The sequence below is a fragment of the Electrophorus electricus genome, chromosome 2, assembly GCF_013358815.1.
Source record: "Electrophorus electricus isolate fEleEle1 chromosome 2, fEleEle1.pri, whole genome shotgun sequence".
Taxonomy (NCBI): Eukaryota; Metazoa; Chordata; class Actinopteri; order Gymnotiformes; family Gymnotidae; genus Electrophorus; species Electrophorus electricus.
This window is the reverse complement of record NC_049536.1, coordinates 30532189-30554315: the sequence shown is the minus strand read 5'-3', so window position 1 is coordinate 30554315 and position 22127 is coordinate 30532189. Positions and strand designations below refer to the sequence as shown.

The 22127-nt window shown below is 39.4% G+C and overlaps 1 protein-coding gene across 1 annotated transcript; it reads left to right on the top strand.

Annotated features, from left to right (window-relative positions):
* The first annotated feature begins 1565 nt into the window (after nt 1-1565).
* nr1i2 (nuclear receptor subfamily 1, group I, member 2) lies at nt 1566-21278 on the top strand. Its single transcript, XM_027011829.2, has 9 exons — nt 1566-1745; nt 10912-11095; nt 12398-12528; nt 13874-14043; nt 14413-14663; nt 15765-15910; nt 18695-18811; nt 18961-19066; nt 19389-21278. Exons 2-9 carry the CDS (start codon nt 10920-10922, stop codon nt 19528-19530), a joined length of 1239 nt encoding a protein of 412 aa, XP_026867630.2. The 5' UTR covers nt 1566-1745; nt 10912-10919; the 3' UTR covers nt 19531-21278.
* Nucleotides 21279-22127: the final 849 nt, after the last annotated feature.

The window sequence follows — 22127 nt, the reverse complement described above, 5'->3', positions numbered from 1 at the left end:
ATTTACCTCCTAATATGTGCGGTTTCACATTCCTCATTATGCCTCAGGTCAGCCCACTCCTCACATAAAGGAAAAGAAAAAAGGCCACGTTCTCAGACATTTTCCTTTAAAGTTCACAATAGTAACCAAACTAGATTTTGTTTCCTTAAATACATCTTTAAAAGCTGAGCTCAGAGCAGTGCTACTGTGCATTTTGACCCTGACACTGGAATGTTCTTTGATGTACTTTCTGACGTTTTCGCAAAGCTGTCCTATCCTGTTGACCCTAAGCCTCATCCTTCTAGCTGGACTGGACTTTTGAATTTAAAAGGTAACAATTATGGGTCAAATTTCAGAGACATATGCTTCATCAAGATCAAAGTTCACTGGCACATATTGAGGGAAATGTGGCTGTAGTCACAATTCATATTGGGAGGGACAAGACCTGATCCTATATATATATATTTTCCACTCACTAGCTTTGTACAATGTAAGGATCCATCAGTTCCTATCTGTTCTTGATGGGACATTTATTATTGTAACACCGTATCACTATGCTAGCTGACTAGCTAAAATCTGACTTGTAGTAAAAGGTAACTTTAATGTCAATACATAATTTTACTATAAAACTGTAATTGTAGAAATAAATAATATTTTACTAAAAAGTGTCAGTATTTGGCCCAATTTTGGTGAGAATTGGCCACTTTGCGAATGATAAATCAATCAATCACTACTGACATTAGCTACCATAACTAACTTACCTGGAAATTTAATTAGCCACACATTCATGCAGTATCCAACAGTGGTCATTGGCAAATTCACTTAATATTAATTTTTTAAAATATATTTTTGTATTTTTATATTTTGTTATATTTGTTAAAAATTACATGTGAAAATAAATATGAATAATAAAGAAAAGCCCTAATAAAAAGCAATAATAATAGTCACAATATCTGAACTTGTCTTCATATAACATTTAACAGATTACTGTTTACATGGTTATACTTTATTTGTCTCTTTCAACAACAACAACAACAACAACAATAATAATAACTCATCTCATGAGTTAATGAATTCCCTGCCCCTGAGTAGATTTGGTCTCCCACCCCAGTGTTCGGTTCATGGTTACCACCTTGGAGGGAAAGGACTGTACGGTTCTCTTCAGACAATATCGTGTTGTTAAAAACTTGGTGACTTTTATGTTGAGGTAAACTTGTTTAAAGTTGTTTGTTTAACGTTTACCAGTAAGGAATATGAAATACTTTATATTTCAGTAATTAGATGTATAAGATAGAGATTCAAACGTATTTACGACATCTTAACGGGAGACAGCATTCAACCAGATTTACCAATTCACACAGCATTTAGTTGCATAAATGACTGTGTGACATTGTCTTACGCTTGACTAATATATTTAACAAATTTAAAGAATAGTTCGAGTGTGTCCGTACTCGAAAGTAGACTGGTATGCTTTACCAGTCGGTCATTCACCTATATAGAGAACATTAACTATAAGAAATTACCGTGCGACAAACCAGCTCGCACAAGCGCGGCTCCCTTACCGTAGTCTAAATCCGTAACCAGGAAGTACCGTGGTTGTCAAACCCGACGTGTCTATGCGGTTATTTGCGAGACGACGAAGCAGGGGCATTCAAAAATTAGATATATGGAAGGGTCTGTTGTACCACGACTTCCCAGACACAAGTCGTGATTGAAATGTTACGTCTGGATGCGGAACTTTGCAAGAATAGTGCGTACGTGACATGGTAAGAAAGGGGCTCTGGATGTCTTTGTTTTGACACATGCAATGAGTCAAAACTGCGTAAACAGTTGGTTATGAAAATGGTGTACAATAAATTAAATATTTAATTTAATTTAATTTAATATTGGGTCTCGTAATAGCATTTAAACTACAAGAACTGAGAGTAACTGGTAGTAACATTACAAAATAGTACTTTGGCTCCTAAAATGTATGTTATTTGTTGTGTTTTATAAGCGTTGTGATAGTACTTGAGCATATCTCAAGACATTTCACTCACGTTTTCTCGTCACCTATGGAATTTGCGGAAGTCAGCTACTTTCCGAATCGAAATGAATGTGCGACGTCATAGGCTGGTTTGAACAAGATCACGCGCCTTTGTTAACCATGATAGTAATGAGATTAGATTTGTATTTGGATTGGTATAAATAACCTAGGTAGGTTTACAGGTCACACAGAGATAACGTAGGCGTACTGTATGGAGCCAAATCCAGGCCAATAGTTGAATTACTTTGAAAAACGAAATCAACTTTTGAACCTTGACGGAAACAACAATGTATTAAAACTAAAATGAGTGTAGGATTTTCTTTTGTTTGTTTAAATATAATTTTGATTAAACTCTGGAATTTTCAATATTTTCATTTTTCATTCTATACAAATATTTAGATTTCAGTTTCAATTTCAAATCCTGTTCGGTTTTAGATCGTTTTTTTCCCCCATGGATTAATGAATGACAACATAACAAAGGCGACCGGGGACGCTGCCTCAATCACGCTGTGTTCAGATAACTCTCAAAACGTATTTTTACATACCTTACTCATGTAAGCTAAGTAGCAGTTAAAAAACTGACGCCAGTGACAAAGTTCTCACTTGGCACCAATCGCAATTTGAGAGCAAACTATGCCAGATTGTGCAGTTCAACATTTTAAAGTTTATTTTCCACTTCCACATAGCTCTGTGAATGCAGCATTGTATTCGCTTGCGAGCCAGTGCACAGGTAAAAATGTTAGCTGTTTTTTTAAAAAACAGATACTATGGGAAATTATGCTAAATATTATACTTATGGGTCATTTTTGTAACGGGTCAAACAAAGAAAAAAAATTTAGGTGGGGAATCTACCAAAGCAAATTAAGCATAAGGCCAGAATTAACGATACTAATTGTTAATTTAACGTCAGAGCCGTTTTACGAGGAGCCTTGTCCACTTCATATTCCTCTCGTTATATCATAAACCGACTGCAAAATGCCAGAGGGTACCAGCAAGCTAATCCTCAATGAATGGAGGTGAATGGAGCTAAACGGATAAAAAAGGAAAAATTAAAATAGTTTCTCACCACTTGACCAGCATCTTCCTTTAATTTTGGAAAGCAGAATTATGCACTGCTCTAAAAATAGCAAAGAAAACTTTCCTGTATAATTAGGTTTTTTTTTCTACAGCAATTGGATTTCTAGTAAAATTCTATTGTCCTACTGCCCAATACACGTTTTCTTTGCTATTTTTCATGTATACATACTTCTGTTTTCAAAAATTAATGGAAGATCCTGGTCGAATTGTCAGAAACTTAAAAAAAAGTATTGTTTTAGCTCCTCGCACCCCCATTCATTTGGGACTTCTTTGCAATCAATCAATCAATCGATCAATCAATCAAAATGTATTTATATAGCACTTTTTTTTTTTTTTTTTTTTTTTTTTTTTACAATAGATGTTGCAACAAAGCAGCTTTACAAATGTCCAAGTCCAAGCCCCTAGTGTGCAAGCCAAAGGTGACAGTGGCAAGGAAAAACTCCCTAGAGCATGAGGAAGAAACCTTGAGAGGAACCAAAACTCAAAGGGGGGCCCATCCTTCTCTGGCCAACAATGGTCACCACAATAATAACAATTTTAAGAGAAATATAAATAAAAAATGAAAAAAATAAGCAATTAATGACTAGTCCAACTTTCTAGAAGTGCTAGTCTTGTCCCTATGGTGTGTATGTGTTCAAGACCCATCCCGCAAGAGATCGTCCATCAAGGGCAACAGAGAAGTAGTTGCCTAGGTGGAGGTGTGGTGGGCTACAAGAGACGACATAAGGGAGAGCAGCCATGGCAACCGAGACATCATGGTGGGAGTAGTCATGGCAGTTGAGATGGGTTGAGGCTTATTAACATCATTACATCAGGGGTAGGTCTACCTCGGCAGAAAGAGAGACTAGATTATTAGATATGTCCAGGTATGAGGGTGTATACATTATGAAACTATAATGTGAAATGATGGACTCCGGCAGATCTAGATTTGGCAGCACAGCTAAAAGGAAAGAGCCAGAAGGAAACACAGGCACGAGGGCACCCTGGAACATCAGCACTCCGCCACTCATAACATCCCAGTTTACCATAACTCTCAGTGCCCATGGACCCCCAGATCACACCTTTACCTAAGATGAGAAGTAGTTAATAAAATGCCTGACTGTACAGATAGATTTTCAGCCTAGCCTTAAATTTTTAGACTGTGTCTGAGTCTCAAACATTTACAGGAAAGTTATTCCATAGTGTGGTACCTTTATAGGAAAATATTCTGCCCCCTGCAGTAGATTTTCTTATTCTTGTTACTAGTAAAGAGCCTGCACCTTTTGATCTAAGCAGATGTGCTGGATTGTAATGCACTAAGTGTTCTCTAAGGTACTGTGGGGCAAGACCATTCAGTGCTTTGTAGGTTATTATAAGTATTTTATAATCAATACAAAATTTTACTGGGAGCCAATGTAAAGTAGCTAAGATAGGAGTGATGTGATCAAATTTTTTAGTTCTAGTAAGAACTCTGGCTGCTGCATTTTGAACTATCTGGAGCTTGTTTAGGCACTTAATGGTACAGGCAGATAGTAAGGCATTACAGTAGTCCATCTTGAAGTAATAAATGCATAGACTAGCTTTTCTCCATCATGTAAAGAGAGCATGTTTCTAATCTTTGAATTGTTCCTAAGGTGGAGAAAGGCGGTTCTAGAAATATTTACATGAGCTTCGAACGAGAGACTGGGATCGATGAGAGACTGGGATCTTCTGTTAGAGAAGATCTGATTGGGAGACCATTGAGGCTCAATGAGTAATTAGAGAGTGAGGACATGGCCGTCTGTGGGCCTAATAGAAGGACCTCTGTTTTGTCATGATTAAGTGAGAGAAAGTTCTTCAACATTCAGTGTCTGATGTCCTTTATGCATTAGTCAATAATACTAAGCTGATATATGTCCTCTGCTTTGGCTGAGACATATAGCTGAGTATCATCAGCATAGCAGTGTTTAGGTATAATGTCGCCTAGAAGTAGCATATATAAAGAAAAAATCAAAGGCCCTAGAACAGATCCATGTGGGACACCATAGCTAAGCTTTTTGTATGCTGAGATAGATGTATAGTTTATATATAGATGTGAAGTTTTTTTCATGAAGCTTAGGGCCAACATTTATGCTGGTAGATCTTTAATTTTTTTTTTTCAAATTTCAGGTTGGTGACCACTACTGTAAGGAGTGCAGAATTGACGAACACTAACTAGGTAATATAAAGCAGCAGCAGTAGCTCAGTGGTTAAGTTGATTAACTTGTAATTGGAAGGTTGCTGGGTCAAGCCCCACCACTGCCAATTTGCTACTGTTGGGCCCCCGAGCAATGCCCTTAACTCTCAGTGGCTCAAGTTGTACTTGGTCATAATTGTAAGTTGCTTTGGGTAAAAGCATCAGGTAAATGTAATGTTATCCCTATGCCATCTTAGGCAGTCTCCAACTCAAGATTGCATTTCCCTTTATGTATGCCCCTATGTTACAAAAATGACCCATCACTACAATATTTCAGATAATTTCCCTAGAGTATCAGTTAAAAAAAATAGCTAACATTTATTGTCTGTGCACTGGTGCCAGCATGTTGTCCTGCTGGAGTGGATGCCATCTTCAGTGAATAGTACACTGCATTCACAGAGTGGAAGTAGTTGTTGAACTGCCCAATCTGGCATAATTTATTGGTACGAGCACTTTTTGGTACCAAGTGCTGATTAAAAGAGCTTGTTAAACGGAACTTTGTCATTGGCATCAGTTTTTCACCACCAATCATGTGAATGTGGTCTTTAGAAAGTGTTTCCTGAAGGCAACGTGATTGACACATCCTCAGACTTCTTTGTAATGCTCTCATTCATTATTCCACACCTCCTTTAGTTGTTGCTAAACCTCACAATCCAGATCAAGGCCAAAAGTCTTAAAAAAAAAAAAAATCTGAAACCAAAAATAAGATTTGAAACTGTAAGAAATAAGATCTAAATCTGAAAGCATTAAAATGTGCAACTAAAAATAAGACCTCAAAATATTTATGAAAGTGAAAAATTTATTCAAAAGAATTGCAGAATTTAATCAAATTATTTTAAACTGAAAAAATTCCTACACGTATTTTTAATTTGAATACCGTTTTATTTGTTTATAATATGCTATATTTGTTGTATAAGATCAAAACTTGTACTTTCAATTCCTTTTTTTCAAATTAATCAGACTATTTGGCCCAGATTGGGCTCCATAGTACTGACATAGAAATAATGTTACCCTTCATAGATAATTTACTTTGGTGCGTGGAAGAAACATTTATTTGGCTGATATTTTTTCAGTACATTTGAGTAAAACAAATCACATATTTTGACTTTTAAATGATCTTTAGATAGGTAGCTAGATAACTTTATTGATTCCAGGGGAAATTGTTTATTCTTTGAGGTCATTTAAATGATGAGCCTGTGACGTTCGGAGGCTTAAGCAGAATGCGGGGCCGAGACACATTGAAACAGACATTTATTGACAGACTTAAGGATGTAGCATGCAGGCTATCATGGTCAAACACTGACAACATCCACAATCAGACAAGAGACTTTTATACACACGTGACAATGACAAGGATCAGGTGTGAAACATGAGGGTGTGGCAATACAGACGAACACACACACACACACACACACACACACACACACACAAAGAGACATTTGAGGGGGCGAGGGGCTGTTCCTTAACAGAGCCCCACCCACCCAACGATGCGACCTCTGGCGCACCAGCCTATTGGGCTGCGGCCCCGAGACCAACGGCAAACGGCGAGGCAAGAGGACCGGATAACCCGCCCCGAGCCAATGCGAGCAGGACAGCGGGGGGAAGGACAGGGACCAGGACGATGACAGACAGGGACGCACACGCTAACGGGGACGGGCACAGACACAAAGGGGAACAAAGCGACCGGTACCTTTAGCGTAATCGGGACAAGCACAGTGATGGGGACAGGCACATGAACAACACACAAAGGATTGGATAACAGTCCAGAAAAGGGGGAAGGAACCCCAGCCAGTCCCCCAGTCATTGGCTGGATCAGAGACCGACCAGCCTGGAGGGGATTGTCCTTCACCGTCTTGGGTAGTGGCGGCTTTTCTGGTTTTGGAGCATGCGCCTCAGGAAGCGCACCAAATATATTGTCCGTTTCCAGTGCAGGTACTGGTGCTGCTGCCTTTTTGCCTTTATGAAGCTTAGGTGTAGGCGCATGCGCCATGGGGCTCTTCGCCTTATGGGGAGGAGTGTCCTCCTCCGGCCTCCTTCCAAGTCACCCGGAGCAGCTTGTTTGCTGTGCCGGTTCTCGTAGTCCGGCTGGTCTCTGTAGGACTCAGCAGAGTCTGACCCCGGACCATACATGGGGCTCCCCCAAAAATGTCAAGTCGGTTCTTCCCCCATTGTGGACCCATGGAGCGAGGCCAGGATGACCGAAGGTCTCTCCACGGAACGGGAGGAGTACACGGAGTCCCACTCCAAGGACTGAAAATCATTATACCAGTCCCGGTAGCCAAACATGGTTCCGCATGACATCCCCACTTCCGCTCCTGGACCACACTCACCTGGACCACACTCACCTGGCCGACACTCAACTGGACCACGCTCTCCTGGACCACTCTCTCCTGGACCACTCTCTCCTGGACCACACTCCCCTATTGCGGGAGTCCGGAGGGGGCCCAAGAACATGGGGGGCTTCCCTGCATGTGCTGTGGGAGGACGATGACTTCCCTTCTTTCCCTTCTTCTTTTTGCCTTTCCCAGGCATCCTTCGTCCATCAGTGTTTCTGTGACATTCGGAGGCTTAAGCAGGATGCAGGGATGAGGCACGTTGATGCAGACGTTTGTTATAACACATAACGACAAGACATAGCACGCAGGCTATAGTGTCCTCAATGAGAAGACACAAGACTTATATACATACATGACAATTAAACACCACAAGGATCAGGTGAATGACATAAGAGGGTGTGGCAATACAGACAAACACACACACACACACACACACACACACACACACACACACGGAGTTGGGGAGGGGCCGTGACAGAGCCTATGTTAGTAAAAGATCAAAATTTTAATTCTACAGTACAGAACTTCACATTTACTTTATTTCATGGGTTGTACTTAAAATTCTACAGTAAAACAACAAATGAGATAAAGTAAAATGTAAAATTGATTCTTTACTAAAGTAGGCTAATAGATAATAAATGTTCATCCTTAAAATATCTGAATGTGTAAATGATAATAATTGTATTCTAAATTAATACAGCTCTCCTTAAAATATTAAACTGAGGAAATATTTAATATATAGCTTAAAATGCATTTTTGCATACTTCGAATTCTGGTTTACTGAAATTTGATAGATCCAAAGGTGGCATGCATATGATGTACATGTTGAATCAAAGAACAGAGGGCGTGCCTGAGAACAGGACTCATTAGCATAACAGAACAGGAACTAGGGTTCTGAATCTGTTCATACTGTTGGGCTTTTACTTCTACAGCAACATTTAATAATCACATTTATAGTCAAATCTCTTTTCTGAATTTATTTATTCATGCCTGGACATAGAAGCATAGACATATCTTAGACATACTAGTCCTTAACATCTGCATGCTTTTTGTCACAGAAGCACTTAGAAGGTTTTACTACTAATTAATTGAATGTGAATGAACACTTTGATAAAGGGCACTGTTTACATTGTTTCTTTGGTTAGCTACAATCAAAGCCAAGCTGCCAACTGTCTTGTTCCAGTAAAAATCTATCTTTGGAATAATAATGGATTAGCAAATGTGCTTAATCTTCTCTCCATAGATATAATCTCCCTCTACATTTCTCTGTCTCCCTCACATAGCACCCACATGCAAACTTTCAACATTAAGCATGTAGCTTAATAACAGTCATTCACGTCACACCGATAGAAGATGTGGAACATATTGTTATGATTTCATGAAAGGGAGGAAAGAGATAGAAATGCATGAATTCATGTCACAGTGCAATTTCAGATTTATTTAAAATAGATTTCTCCTGAGTGTTCGGTGAAAGGTGCAGGTGAAGACACATCAGGACATCGTGGAGAGCTTTTTTCTGTGTGAATGAGCATGCACTTAGTCATTATCAGCCAAGGTGTTGTTATCATTGCTTTATATTTCTGAAAGACACAGGCATTGTGATTATTGAGATTTTTCCTCATTGCTGCAGTGATTGGTATAATCCTTATTATAGGAGATCGCTCCTCATGTCTGTGTATCACATTTATCAAGCCATGCTTTGGGACTGATTTTAATTTCAGTGAGTGACTGCTTTTCTGGCTAAGGTCCTTTCACAGAAACAGGCAGTGCTCACTGCAAATGTACAGCAGTAGAAATGCGTCAAAAGGAGGCTTAGGCAGCAGGATGCGAGTGCTTGGGGAGGTGGGGTGTGATGGAAGGGAGCAGTGACGAGGTGCTAGAGACGTTGCTCTGAGCTGCAATTAAGCATCCTTTCTAACACTTACTCCAGTAGGGCTCCCCAATTACAGCCAACCAAAAAGTGAAGTTGCCACTTAATCTGCTTTTCTGTTTGATAAAAGTCATTACAGGTTGTGTTCAAGCATTGATTCTATTAAGGAATAAAGGTTAATTTTATTCCTAATCCAGAACTGGAATCCCTAACCTCAAGCCCTAATTTAGAAATGAGATCGGTAAACTTGATCCCTAGTCCACGAGTAGGATACCTAAACTGGATTCCTAGTCTGGCTCACTGATCCAAAGGAGTAAGGCTCATTTATGGAACCCTTTAAGAGGCATATGGCTTTACCATATTTAAAATTCTGCATTGGCAGTGGAGACCTTCTAAATGTTGCACAGAGCAACTGATTAGTTACAACTGCCTTAGTTACACAAGGACGAGCACCGATAGCTGGTGGTCCCAGGTAGTTACCATGACAACATGTGATTCTCGTCCGGCTTGGCAGCATAGTTCATGAGTGTGTATGTTGCATTCTGTTCATTAAGTGGGAGGCCTTCCACTAGAGCACTTTGGTTAAAAAAGACTCGTACTCAGCACGTGTGAGGTACGTTTACCAATCTGTTTTTCTGTGTGTACTAACATCCTATTTCTCTGTCTTGATAATCAACAGGCTTATGTTCTTAGTTGTTAGATGCATTTATTAAGTAATGCAATACACATTTTTAATGTGTTTATTCTTGATAAAGCTATTGATTTTTTCAGATTGTCTTTGACACTTCTTAGTTGTGTTTGGTTAGCTAAACAGCAAAATGAGGAGATGAGACTAGTGTTGTGGTGCATGTACATGCTGTCATTGAAACTGTTGGCACACTAAATGTTCAGCAAAGTACCTGTAGCTGCCCATTCATATATATGCATGGCATATGTCTTTGCTTAAAACAACTGAGGACCCAGAGTTTATGGCTGTGTTTGTGTGCAAGCAGATGAGTCACAGGAGATCCATGGATATGGCCTAAATCTCAAAACATCCACAGGAATTCTGCAATGTAATCTTAAGTTGTTTTGCCAGTTAGCAAAAAAAAATTGGATGCACAGATTCAGGTCAATAGGACAGGATGAGCAAAGCATCAGCGGCTTGGGCAAGTGTTAATGTGCATGGAGGGTAGTATGTCTGTAGTGCTGTAGTTCAGTGAAACTGACCAGGAAGAGCAGTGTTCTGTTTTTTTCTTTCTTTCTACTGTAGCCATTCTCACTGAATTACAGCAGCACTTTTGTAGTGAGACTGGAGCATCCTCTCTCTCTCTCTCTCTCTCTCTCTCTCTCTCTCTCTCTCTCTCTCTCTCTCTCTCTCTCTCTGTGTGTCTCTGTGTGCGTCTCTCTCTCACTTTCTCTCTCTCCCCATTCCTGTCTTTTTTTCCAGAATTCAGCATGAGTAAAAAGAGTGAGACATGGTCTTTGCTGGACGACTCAGGGGCGGAAGAGGGGACCAGAGGAAAGCTGGAGAAAGAGGAGGATGAGCCCAAAGTGTGCAAGGTGTGCGGCGACAAAGCTACAGGATACCACTTCAATGCCATGACCTGTGAGGGCTGCAAAGGCTTCTTCAGGTGGGTGCACAACTCTTGCTTAGCCCCCTCTCTCCTTACCCTCATTCTCCTTCAAACTCACACACACGCAGATGCATTCAAACACATGCTCGCAAGAAAACACTCATATCCACACTTTTGTGTCCTTAGAGATGCTCTGTTTCTGGGTCTAATGATAGCAGAGGTATTGCATGCTATTTTTTGTTTAGAGATTCACTGAGCCATGGGCTCAGCTGAATGATGGATTCAGACATCTCAAGTGGTGTCCTTTTCTAACGGCAAAATCACGTGCTTCCCATGAATGAGTATAATAAATAAGTAAAGCACATAATTATGAGATTTAAACATTTTATATAAACGAAACAGTAACTATAAAGGAGAGAATATCAGTTTAACATATTTATTTATGTTATTTAGATCTGTATTTATATCTGTAGAAATATCATGTATATCATGTAGGAATCACAGCACTTCTAATATACAGTCTCCAAACTTTTTTGAACCAATTGGGAAAACATAATATAAAATTCTCATGGCTACTTTGGTGAAAACCTAATATTATGCACCTATTTCAGATAGCATATCCATTAATAAAAGCCATTGTGTTCTGAATTTACTGGCAAGAATTAAACATTTGCAGTGCAGCACAGCCAAAGTTATTATTAGTCCACAAGACCTAACAATCCATTCTTTTAATGTTATTATAATTACGGTGGGTGGGGTTGGGGTACTTCAAATTCATACTTCAAAAAAAAAAAAGCTGGTATATAGTAAAACTTGATTTAAATGAAAAAGAGAAAATTTAATTATTAAACAACAAATTTCAAATAGAGATCTATTAGACTAGGAACTAAAATAAATGTTATAAATTAAAGTGCTAAAAGAGTTCAACATAAATATGTAAAGATAAAAGATGAAAATAAAGACAGAATAAATGACCAATTAAATAAAAGTACATTGTAGTTTTGAAAATTTAGATGTAAAAGAGTGAGTTTAAACTGAGCTGAAAGCCGGGTCAGATGAAAAATCCTTTAGTACAGATTTATAATCATGTAGTGTCAGGGCTCTTCAAATATTCTGTGACATCTGGTTTAAGAGGAGCATAAGCACTCATCATGCCTCTCCACGCTTATTCTGTACCATAGACAGGTAGGAATGACTAACTGTTATTCAGTGATGTGCATCCATTGCTTACCGCTTGTGTCCTTCTTACTCCTGGTGTAAGTATTTAAAGTCTGTAGGATTTTTTAGGCTCTGTGATTTCCAGTCTCTGGGAATTGTAGTGTCTAGTGTTTATAGTATCTATGTGTCACTGTCCTCCAGACGAGCCATGAAGGGCCCATGTAAATTCCGCTGTCCATTCCAGAACAACTGCGTCATCACAAAGAGCAACCGCCGGCAGTGTCAGTCCTGCCGGCTTCAGAAGTGCCTCTCCACTGGCATGCTGAAGGAGTGTGAGTTTAACCTTCATCTCAGCCCTCTTATTCAGTGTTTATTCAGAGCATGTACGAGGCACCTACCCCCCCCCCCCCCCCTCTCTCACACACACACACACACACACACACACACACACACACACACACGGCTCAGTGAGTAACCACTAACTTCTGTTGTTCTTGTTGTTTATTTGAAGTGAACTATAACATTGCTAATATCTATGTTAACTTAGCACCTCTAAAACAGTGCAGAACCACAGAGAAAGATTCAGGTGGTAATAGAAGACAGTGTAGGTGTCATGTTTCCATTAATAACTTTTGTTACATTTATGTGGTTACAAAAACATCGGTCTAAGCCAGGGGTGGGCAATTAATTTTCCCATGGGGCCACATGAGAACTTAACTCAGTTCTACCCAATACCTATATACTGTATACAGTATATATACTATCCCTTCATAAAAAAACAATAAATGAAACATTACAATAACATGAAAATGTGGAGCACAGAATTATAGCACAATTTAACAAACATTTTTTGAAAACTCCCCATCAGAGAATGGCTTACTGTTTCTTGCAATTTTGTGCGATATTACAAAGCTGGTCCTGACGGCTGCATCCCTGGATGAGTGGAGCTTTGTAAAAAATCCTTGCTGCCTTTGCGGTTTCGCTAGCAAATCTTCAGATGCCCGTGCCCGCTCGGCCTCCGTCAAGTTCTTGTATTTCTCTGCGTGTTTAGTCTCGTAATAGAGATTCAAATTATATTCCCAAAACACAGCTATCTGCTCTCCACAAACTAAGCACACAGCTTTACCTTTAACTTCAGTAAATAAATATTTAGAAGTCCATTCCTTGTTAAAAAAAACTCTGCATTCTGCGTCAATCTTTCTTTTTTTTTAACGTTAGCCGGCATATTTAAGGGCTAACAGTTAACCTTGGCTAAGAGCTAACTCCTAGCTATCTCATTTATCGAGACGTTTGAGTTGAAGGTGCATAAGCGCACTGAGCGGAAGACGCAAATTAAAAAACAAAAACAAAACATTTGCCTTCAAAATAAAAGCGGTGTAGTTGTATTTCGTCAAAGTCCTTGATTTCGTGCCCCCATCACAGTGTAATGGGTGTCGTAGTTACACATTTACTTTTGACTTCAAATTTTCCAACGATCTCACGCGGGCGGTCAGAAATAGTTAGAGGGCCGGATGTGGTCCGCGGGCCGTACAATGCCCAGGTCTGTCTAAGCCTTCTCTCAGCTGTTATTTAGTTATTTGATGTAAAAGGCCATTTGCTGCAGTCCATCATGGATATTTGCTGCAGTTGCTGTGGTGTGATGTCACATATAGTCATGTATATGCATGCGTACTTCAGTAATCATGTCAGACGAGGCTGTGGAGAAACGGAGGATGCTTATCCAGAGGAAGAGGATGGCAGAGGAACCCTCTGTGCTCTCGCAGGAGCAAGCAGCAATAATTCAGGAGCTGCTTGATGCACACAAGAAGACCTTCGATACGACCTTCTCTGGCTTCATCAAGTTCCGGGTCAGATGCATACACTCTCATCCAAAGTGAAAGGCTTATTCTGTGCTTTTCCAAGAACAAAGTGGCCCAGTATGGATCACAGTCCCAAGGTTCAGGGCAAGGGTTTCACATCCAGACAAGAGAAGAGAAAAACTCCTTTCATAACCCGTAGAACTCATAATATTGCCATAGGCTCAGTATAAATTACAGCATTGAACTGCATAATCACAAGGACACTTTAAGTATCACAACTGCATATCTGTAATGAACATAATGCACACAAAAAGGAGTCTAAAAGCATTAGAAAAGTGTGATTGTGAAAGCTTCAACGGTGTTTGTGATTTGATTTCAAATCAGAATTTTCACAGACGTATTGTGTAATGTCTACAGCCTCCAGACTGTGATGAACGAATCAGCTCCCAGCTGTCTCTCGAATCCTACAAAAAGGACAAGGCTGACAATCCAGTGGAGTGCCATCCCTCACATTGCTACACTGCATGCATCCCAGGACACTACGAGGAGGCAGAGCCTGGTAATAGCAAAGGAAAGGCCAGGTTCACCAACCTCCCTCACATCGCAGACCTCAGCACCTACATGATCCAGCAAATCATTAAATATGCCAAAGTGCTCCGATTTTTTAGGTACGTGATGCACTATGACAAAAAAATTCTTTTTGTCCTTGAAGCCTCCCTACCCACCCCAACACACCCTCCAAACACCTCCCGCCAAAAAAAACAACAACCCCAAAAGAAAACAAACAAACAAACAAACAAAGTCCCACAAGTCATGGGAGCACATGGTCATGCTGCCATTGGCTGGTAAGGATAGCGTCCCTGTTTCATTTTAATCTTTTAGAACAGCCACATGGTTTTTAAAACATCAACTCCAGTATAACCTGCATGTCCAATTTTAAGCTTGTGAGGGATGTACTGTGTTTAGCTTTTATTTTGCCTTCTTTCTTCTCAAGGAATTATAAATATCCAACAAATATTGAATAATGAAAAACAATAAGCTGCAAATATGTTGTGAAGTAAACCGTTAAAGATGGTCTGGCTTTGACTGAAAAATGGCGGCAAAAGCTAGTGTATGCAGTACACTGTTAAAGTAGTAGAATAGAAAGCATATGCATGCAGCACGTGTCCAAATTAACAAGAGGTGACAATCTTAAGCATAGGTCTTTGGCTGCACAGCCTGCTGCTCGGCTGTGTCATTTCACAAGTATTTCTCCGTGCCTTTGGAATTCTTCCACATTTGGAATAGTGTAAACTCACAATCTCTGCAGCTCCCAATGAGAGTGCTGATGTAGGGGAAGTAGTCTGGGGCTGCTGTCTTATAACATGTCATGGAGTAAACTCTTCAACCAGGAACCAGGGCCTTCAGTTTATTATTAATTGAAATAATTGAAAAAAAAATTATTAAATATTATTAATTGAAATATGTTCTCTCAATCATCAGCCGTGCTTGCACAGCTGATGAAGGTCCTCTGTCCAAAATGTTCGGTTTCTCTGGAAACTCTGTACTTTACTACAATTTTGAATCTCTCTCTCATTTTATATGTACAGCATGTAAAAGAAGGAGGGTTTAAAGGAAGGGGCAGACTCCTTTAGAGCCTAATTATTATTACTGTTATCTATTTCCGCTGCTGAACTGCACGAGTGCACTGCTTTTAGTGTATTTATGCACATTTAACCTGTGTTGTTGCTTTCATATGGATGAGTTGTGACCAGACATTCATATTGCAGATCTTTAAATATAGAGAATCAGATTTCGCTGCTGAAGGGTGCTACCTTTGAGATTGTTCAAATGCGCTTCAACATGCTGTTCAATGAGGAGACAGGCATCTGGGAGTGTGGCTCACTCAAGTACTGCCTGAGCGACGCACTTCGTGGTGAGTATCACAGGCTGAAGTCTGTGTTAAAAGCCATTCATCAGCACACAAATAGAGAGCACTGAAGGGGAAAGTCTACGGAGCTGTCCTTTACTTCATTCTTCTTTGGGGTGGAGCTTTCCTTATGAAGAGAAGCTTTTAACTCTGTCCTCCTCTATGGATCTTGGTCCTTGACCTGTTTTTGCTTCAACACAACATTTCTGACAGAAGAAACACTAACAATCTTCTAACACGAGAAAGAAAATGGGGGATTTCCAAGAGTAATAATTGAAAAGAGACTGTGAGACACTCTGACACACAGACAAATAAGCCAGTGTAGAAGTGTAGAAGTTGAAAGAGATTAGCATAGTTATCATAAAGGTCCAATTAGATTAGCATAGTTAGCACAGAAGTCCAACTGGGTTAGAGTAATTAGCGTAGAAGTCCATATAGATTATCATAGCATAATAGATCCATCTCATCATGCTTAGACTGGTCCTCAAAATAATTTATCTTATAGGAGTCCAACTTTCCATTGTGGTATGAAGATGAGAGAGTTTCTGGAGAGAGTGTTCACAGCAAAGGCATGTAGTTTGGGTTCATAAAGTCAAATCCTCCCTAGAATTTGGTTCTGACCACTAGGCTAAGACACCTGGTGAAAACAAGTAGTGAAATCAGATGGGGTGATACAAATCTTGGCGGATCTTATTTTTAGATGCAGATCTTTTACACTTTTGCTTCAAAATGCTACTTGAGTTCTCATTCTGGGTATAATGCTGATGTCATTGAGCTTTTGGGAAATTGCAGGGTTGTTTTTGGTGGCATTTTTTGTAGGCATATACATTTCTGAATCATGTTACAGATGTGCATGCATTCCGACAAAGGGAAGGGTTGTGCAGTTTGTTATAGGCAAACTAGTTATGTGGTAAAACCTCTATAGCCCTCATGAGGGTAAGGGAGAGAGATGTAGAGATCACACTCAACACTCAGTTTCCTTACTGCTTGTTTCAAAAGAATATTTAAACCCATTATGCATTCCCCACTCTTTTAAGGTTCCAGGTGATACCTGTTTAGAACGCATCAGAGCAGGGTGCTTGAAGCAAGCATCTTCTTACCCGTTGTTGTCTGATGGAGTCACTTATCCATGGACAGTGTAGTGTCTGTACCTTGCAGCCCTGGTGGGAAACAGTCCCTGTGTTCTCTAGTTTAGGAGTTTTGTTCAGCTAATCAGATAATAGGAAACCTTATTATCTCTGTATTTTACCCTCATTCACATTACCAACCTGAAGTGACTCAAATTATATTTTTTGCGTTAATGTGACTCAAATCTGTTGTTTTTCCCAGCGCTGTGTGGACATACAAATCCAATCTTTTCAATCAGATTTTAGTCACTTTTGTGTTGTCATAGATCATATTGCTATCTAAAGTTGCAGGTCTGTCTAGACTCATTTATACTCTCTTGAATTGCCAAAACATATTTATACAAAGATAGAGAACATATTTGATGTTATTTGGAAAAAATAGCTTTGCTCTGGGGTTTCAGTATATTATATTTTCTTCCTTGAATTCCTCTTTAAAAGTAAAATGGATTAAATCATATTTCCAAATTAAATGGATTAAATCATTTTTCCAAACTCCATATGGAATTTTATATCTACATATATTTTTGAAGCTTTGGTGGGTTAACTTCCTTGAGAGATGCAATTACAAGATTTCCAAATTACCACTTTCATAAATGGCTCCTAGTATGTTGGCTAATGATATGCACATGCACAACTTCTGTCCACACAGATCCTACTGCTAGAGGAAGAAGAGAAAGCTCCTCAACAAATAATTAAAATTCTTTATATTTCTTCCACACATCATTATGCACACAAGTTACACATAATTTATGTTGTTAAAATGTAATTTTTTTTATAAATATGTTTTTATATAACATATATGTTTTTATATAAATTTATAAAGTTATATGTTGCAGCCACCATGGAAGGGTGGTGGTTGCAGCCCTGACAGCCGATCTCCTCCGACTCTTTCACCCACCCACACACCCACCCACCGCACCCCACCCCACCCCGCACTAATGGAACAGTACCATTTTTCATGTAAAGGTACCATTTTTCAGAAAGCTTTAAGCTATTTTCTTCTGTGTCAGCTGCATGACAACCAAGGTGTGTATAGGGCCACAGCGTGACACTTGTCAGCTTGTTATTCTTACTGGATGCTGAACAAAGCTTCACACTCTAGCCACAGGGTCTGTGAACCTGATTAAGAGGAGGCTTTCTTCAAGCACATTGAACAGATCACACCTGGAACCTTTAACAAGCCGAGAACAAGTTTGACACATTTTTGTATCTTTAGTATGAGTTTGCACAGTCCACACAAATGAACATAGAGCATAGTTAAGTGATTTCTTATGCTATTCCATTACATACACTACATTGTCTCTTTTTTTGTATACAAGGATTCATAGTCATTTAAAAAGAGGCTGAACTGTACATGTTTATCACATGTATTGTTCTAGATATAAGTATACCTAGAGAGTCAATCATGTTGGTTAATGGGCCATCTGAAGCCTGTGTGAAGTCAGGGCATGAACTTTTACTGCAGTGAAAGTGATTTAGATTTATTTATTTTATTTGTTTTAATCCCTATGCCCCAACCTATTTTTGTACATTTCTTTTCTACCTTTTTGTTTTTCCTCTCTCTCTCTCTCTCTCTCTCTCTCTCTCTCTTTCTCACGCGCACACACACACACACACACACACACACTCACTCTCACTACCCCCTTCTCTCCCATCCAAACAGCTGGTTTTCAAGCACATCTGCTGGACTCTTTGTTAAAGTTACATTTCACACTACGCCAACTACACCTACACGATGAAGAGTATGTACTGATGCAGGCGATCTCACTTTTCTCGGCAGGTATGCTTCATACATTTATAGTTTGGTATGCACAACTTGTGAGGGCATTACATTGACTGAAGTGACACTAATAAAATAACTACACGCATACAGACACATCAACACACATACAGCCTTTAAAACTTCACAGTGTGTTTTTGTCCCATCAGACAGGACGGGTGTGACTCAGCACAGTGTAATTGACAAACACCAAGAGATGCTCGCTCTCACGCTGAAGACATACATTGACGTCAACAGGAATGACCCAAACAAACAGTAATTATATTAAGAAAGTTTTAGGAGGATACATAGGATTTCTCAAAATATGTTGGCACGATTACACTAAGCAGGCTATAGTACATAATATATGTAAACATTAATAGTTTTAATTTGGCATATGAATCGACAGATCTCCTCCAGTCAGCAGGTCTCGCCAAATGGTGTTCTATGTTCAGCTCCTGCATTATTTTTTTACACATATATACATATGTGCACACCACACACACACACACACACACACACACACACACAAAAAAACAAATATCTTTCTATATCCTTGACCTCTGACTTTCTCCTTCTCTCTGTCTACCTCTGCCAGTCTAGTGTTCCCTAAGATCATGGCCTGCTTGACAGAAATGAGGTCTATGAACGAAGAGTACACCAAACAGGTCCTGCAGATCCAGGACATGCAGCCGGACCTGTCACCCCTTGTGCTGGAGATCTTCAGCAAACAAAGCTGACTCTGGCTGCAGGACTTCTGTGCCAGCTCCCTCACTTTGGATCAGGCACCAGCAAGGACTCCCAAACCCCAACAGCTGAAAGGCAGAGGTTCAATTAAAGCACGCTTTAAGTTTGATAACTGCTGGAACTGCTAGATGGCGTCATGTGGTCAGACTGCTTTCACTTATATGCACTGAAGAGGTAAATATGTTGGCCTTAGGAAAATGCTCCCACCTAGTGTTCTATATTGGTACAACCCAACAACTCACTCTTTAAATGGATATATGCATAGGTTATTATTTTATGTTCTGTCTCTGTTCAGAGTATCAGTGAATCTCAGAATAAAGCAATGTTTCACCAGCAGTCCAGTGGCCTTAGCTTGAGATGGTTGAAATGGGCTGATGTGTGTACCCCCAAAAAAAAGACCCACTTGACATTTGATGTGTGAGAAACAAAATTAGAGAACAAAAAGTGAGCTCTGTTGTTACCAACAAGTGCCTTTTATCTGCTAGCTAAGGAAAAAGGTACCAATCTAAATGACCAACAGAAAACGACCCACGTAGACTGATAAGCCAATTAACAAACAAGGGCCCACTAACCATTTAAATGTATCCACACATGATAGGCTTGTGGAATTTCAGGGAATGTATTTTTGAACATTTTTGAACATCAGCAGAGATTTAGGAGCACAAGCTGTGTTGTTGGAAAGTATCCCCTGTCTTGGGATCACAGGACTGAGCAGAGCAACATGGTGTGAACATTTCTGTGACATAGCAGTGAACCTGACCTGCTCCTGTTGGCAGGTGGGATGGAAACACTTAGCCATTAGGTCTTTGGCAATGGCAGGTGGGAACCTCACCAAAGCCCCATAAGAGTCAGCACTGTCACTCTGTGGACTATAAAGTGGAAATGACCACACATATTTACCACAGCTTGTGAAAGTATATTTTTAATTTCCCTGAATTAAGAGGGTAACCTTTTGCTATGCTAAACAGCAGTTATGCTAAATCCATGGAAAGCACACTTTTATGTTTCATGACCTTCTGTCCTTGTATATTGCAGATTTGCTCCGTCCATATGTTCCATCATGCACATTAAGGTTTTCTGACTCAGGTTTTCTTACTGCCCTTAGGTTCAGGCTCTGTACTGAGAGGCAGGTCATTTAGTGATACTGCACCCACTGTCTGGAATTCCCTTCCTACATCTATTTGTTCCCGCTGTTCTCAGAATATACATTAACCTCCTACCTTATTATCTGTTTAATGATTATTGTTTTATCTGTTTATTTCTTAGTCTCATCCACTTTGTATTGTGGTATATTTTGTTGTGTTCTCATTTTTTAAAGCAACTTTGGGTTTTATGAAAGGTGCTATATAAATCCAATTTATTGTTATTTATTATTATGCTTCAGTCAGTCACTGAGAATGATGACAGACTGTTAAATTTGGAAAACAAAACCTAAAGAAAATGCTATTTTTTGTTGTATATCTTGGATTTGTGGTGACAGTACACTTTATACATAACTGAACTGGAATCAGCTCTCAAGCCTTGATGGCAGGGTAGAATGTGTGTAGGTCAGTCATTTAATGTATCGAAGGTAGGCTTTTAAAAATACATATATGAATGTAATTTATGATTGTAAAGGATTACTGTAGCACAGGGAAGCACAGAAGCCATAATAAGCTATTGTATGAGTTGTGTGTTTATACTGGCTATCCCAGTATGGTTATTTATGGTTATTTTCTTGGGGGAAAATGTGTTAGTGGAAACAAGGAACTAATAAAGATGCCTTGCTGTATAACCACAACATCATAGACTTATTTTGTCTTGCCTGTAACGTACATGGTTACAGTGCCAATTTTTCTGTGCATTTCCTACATGTTAATGTATTTAGAGGAATTAATCATGATACCTAAATGTTAAAGTTAAAATTAATTGAATGTGTTGCCTGAAAAGGTGTAAACAGAGATTAGGTAAGTATAATATTCAGTTGTGTGAATGTGAGTTGGTTATGCTTTAATACTTTAACCTATAGATGTTTTAGAAATAATTATGTCTTGTGAGAAGTTTTTTTATATATATATTTCTCACTTGTAACAAATACCTCAGTGACCAACACAGGCAGCTTGGGTAAACCTTTACAATATCTAATGAGCTGAAAACTCTGCAGGTAAGGCATCTTGGAATAAAGGAGCGCATCACCCCTAAGGGTTGTTTCACAATCCTGATGACTTTGTATATCCCTGGCAGTTTCCATTTTGAGTTATCCATATTCCTTTGATTTAACATATGCCTTTGGTACATGGTTTCTCAGAAATCATGTACTTATGCGTAAGACAATCACTAATAATTGTTAACTGGCCAAAATGCTCTCTTGTCCCACCTAGCTGTTTAAAAAAGAAACAGAGGAGTACAGAGCTGCACTGACATCTGGTGGGCACAAATCCAGGTGAGCTGCTTTTAATGTGGTGAGCTAGGCCAGGATGCTTATCCTCGCCTCTGAACAATCAGAAATTGCTGTACCCATAATCAGCCTGTTTGTTGTGTAAAATGGAAGAGTGACACTTCAAACCAAATCAGCCAAATTTAAATGAGTTAATTTCATTAGTGCTGAAAA

Excerpts from the sequence above, each read along its gene's own strand:
- nr1i2 (XM_027011829.2), top strand. The coding sequence starts at position 10,920 with ATGAGTAAAAAGAGTGAGACATGGTCTTTGCTGGACGACTCAGGGGCG. Across the intron at positions 11,096-12,397 it reads GGCTGCAAAGGCTTCTTCAG|ACGAGCCATGAAGGGCCCAT; the intron begins GTGGGTGCACAA and ends ACTGTCCTCCAG. Across the intron at positions 12,529-13,873 it reads CACTGGCATGCTGAAGGAGT|TAATCATGTCAGACGAGGCT; the intron begins GTGAGTTTAACC and ends TGCGTACTTCAG.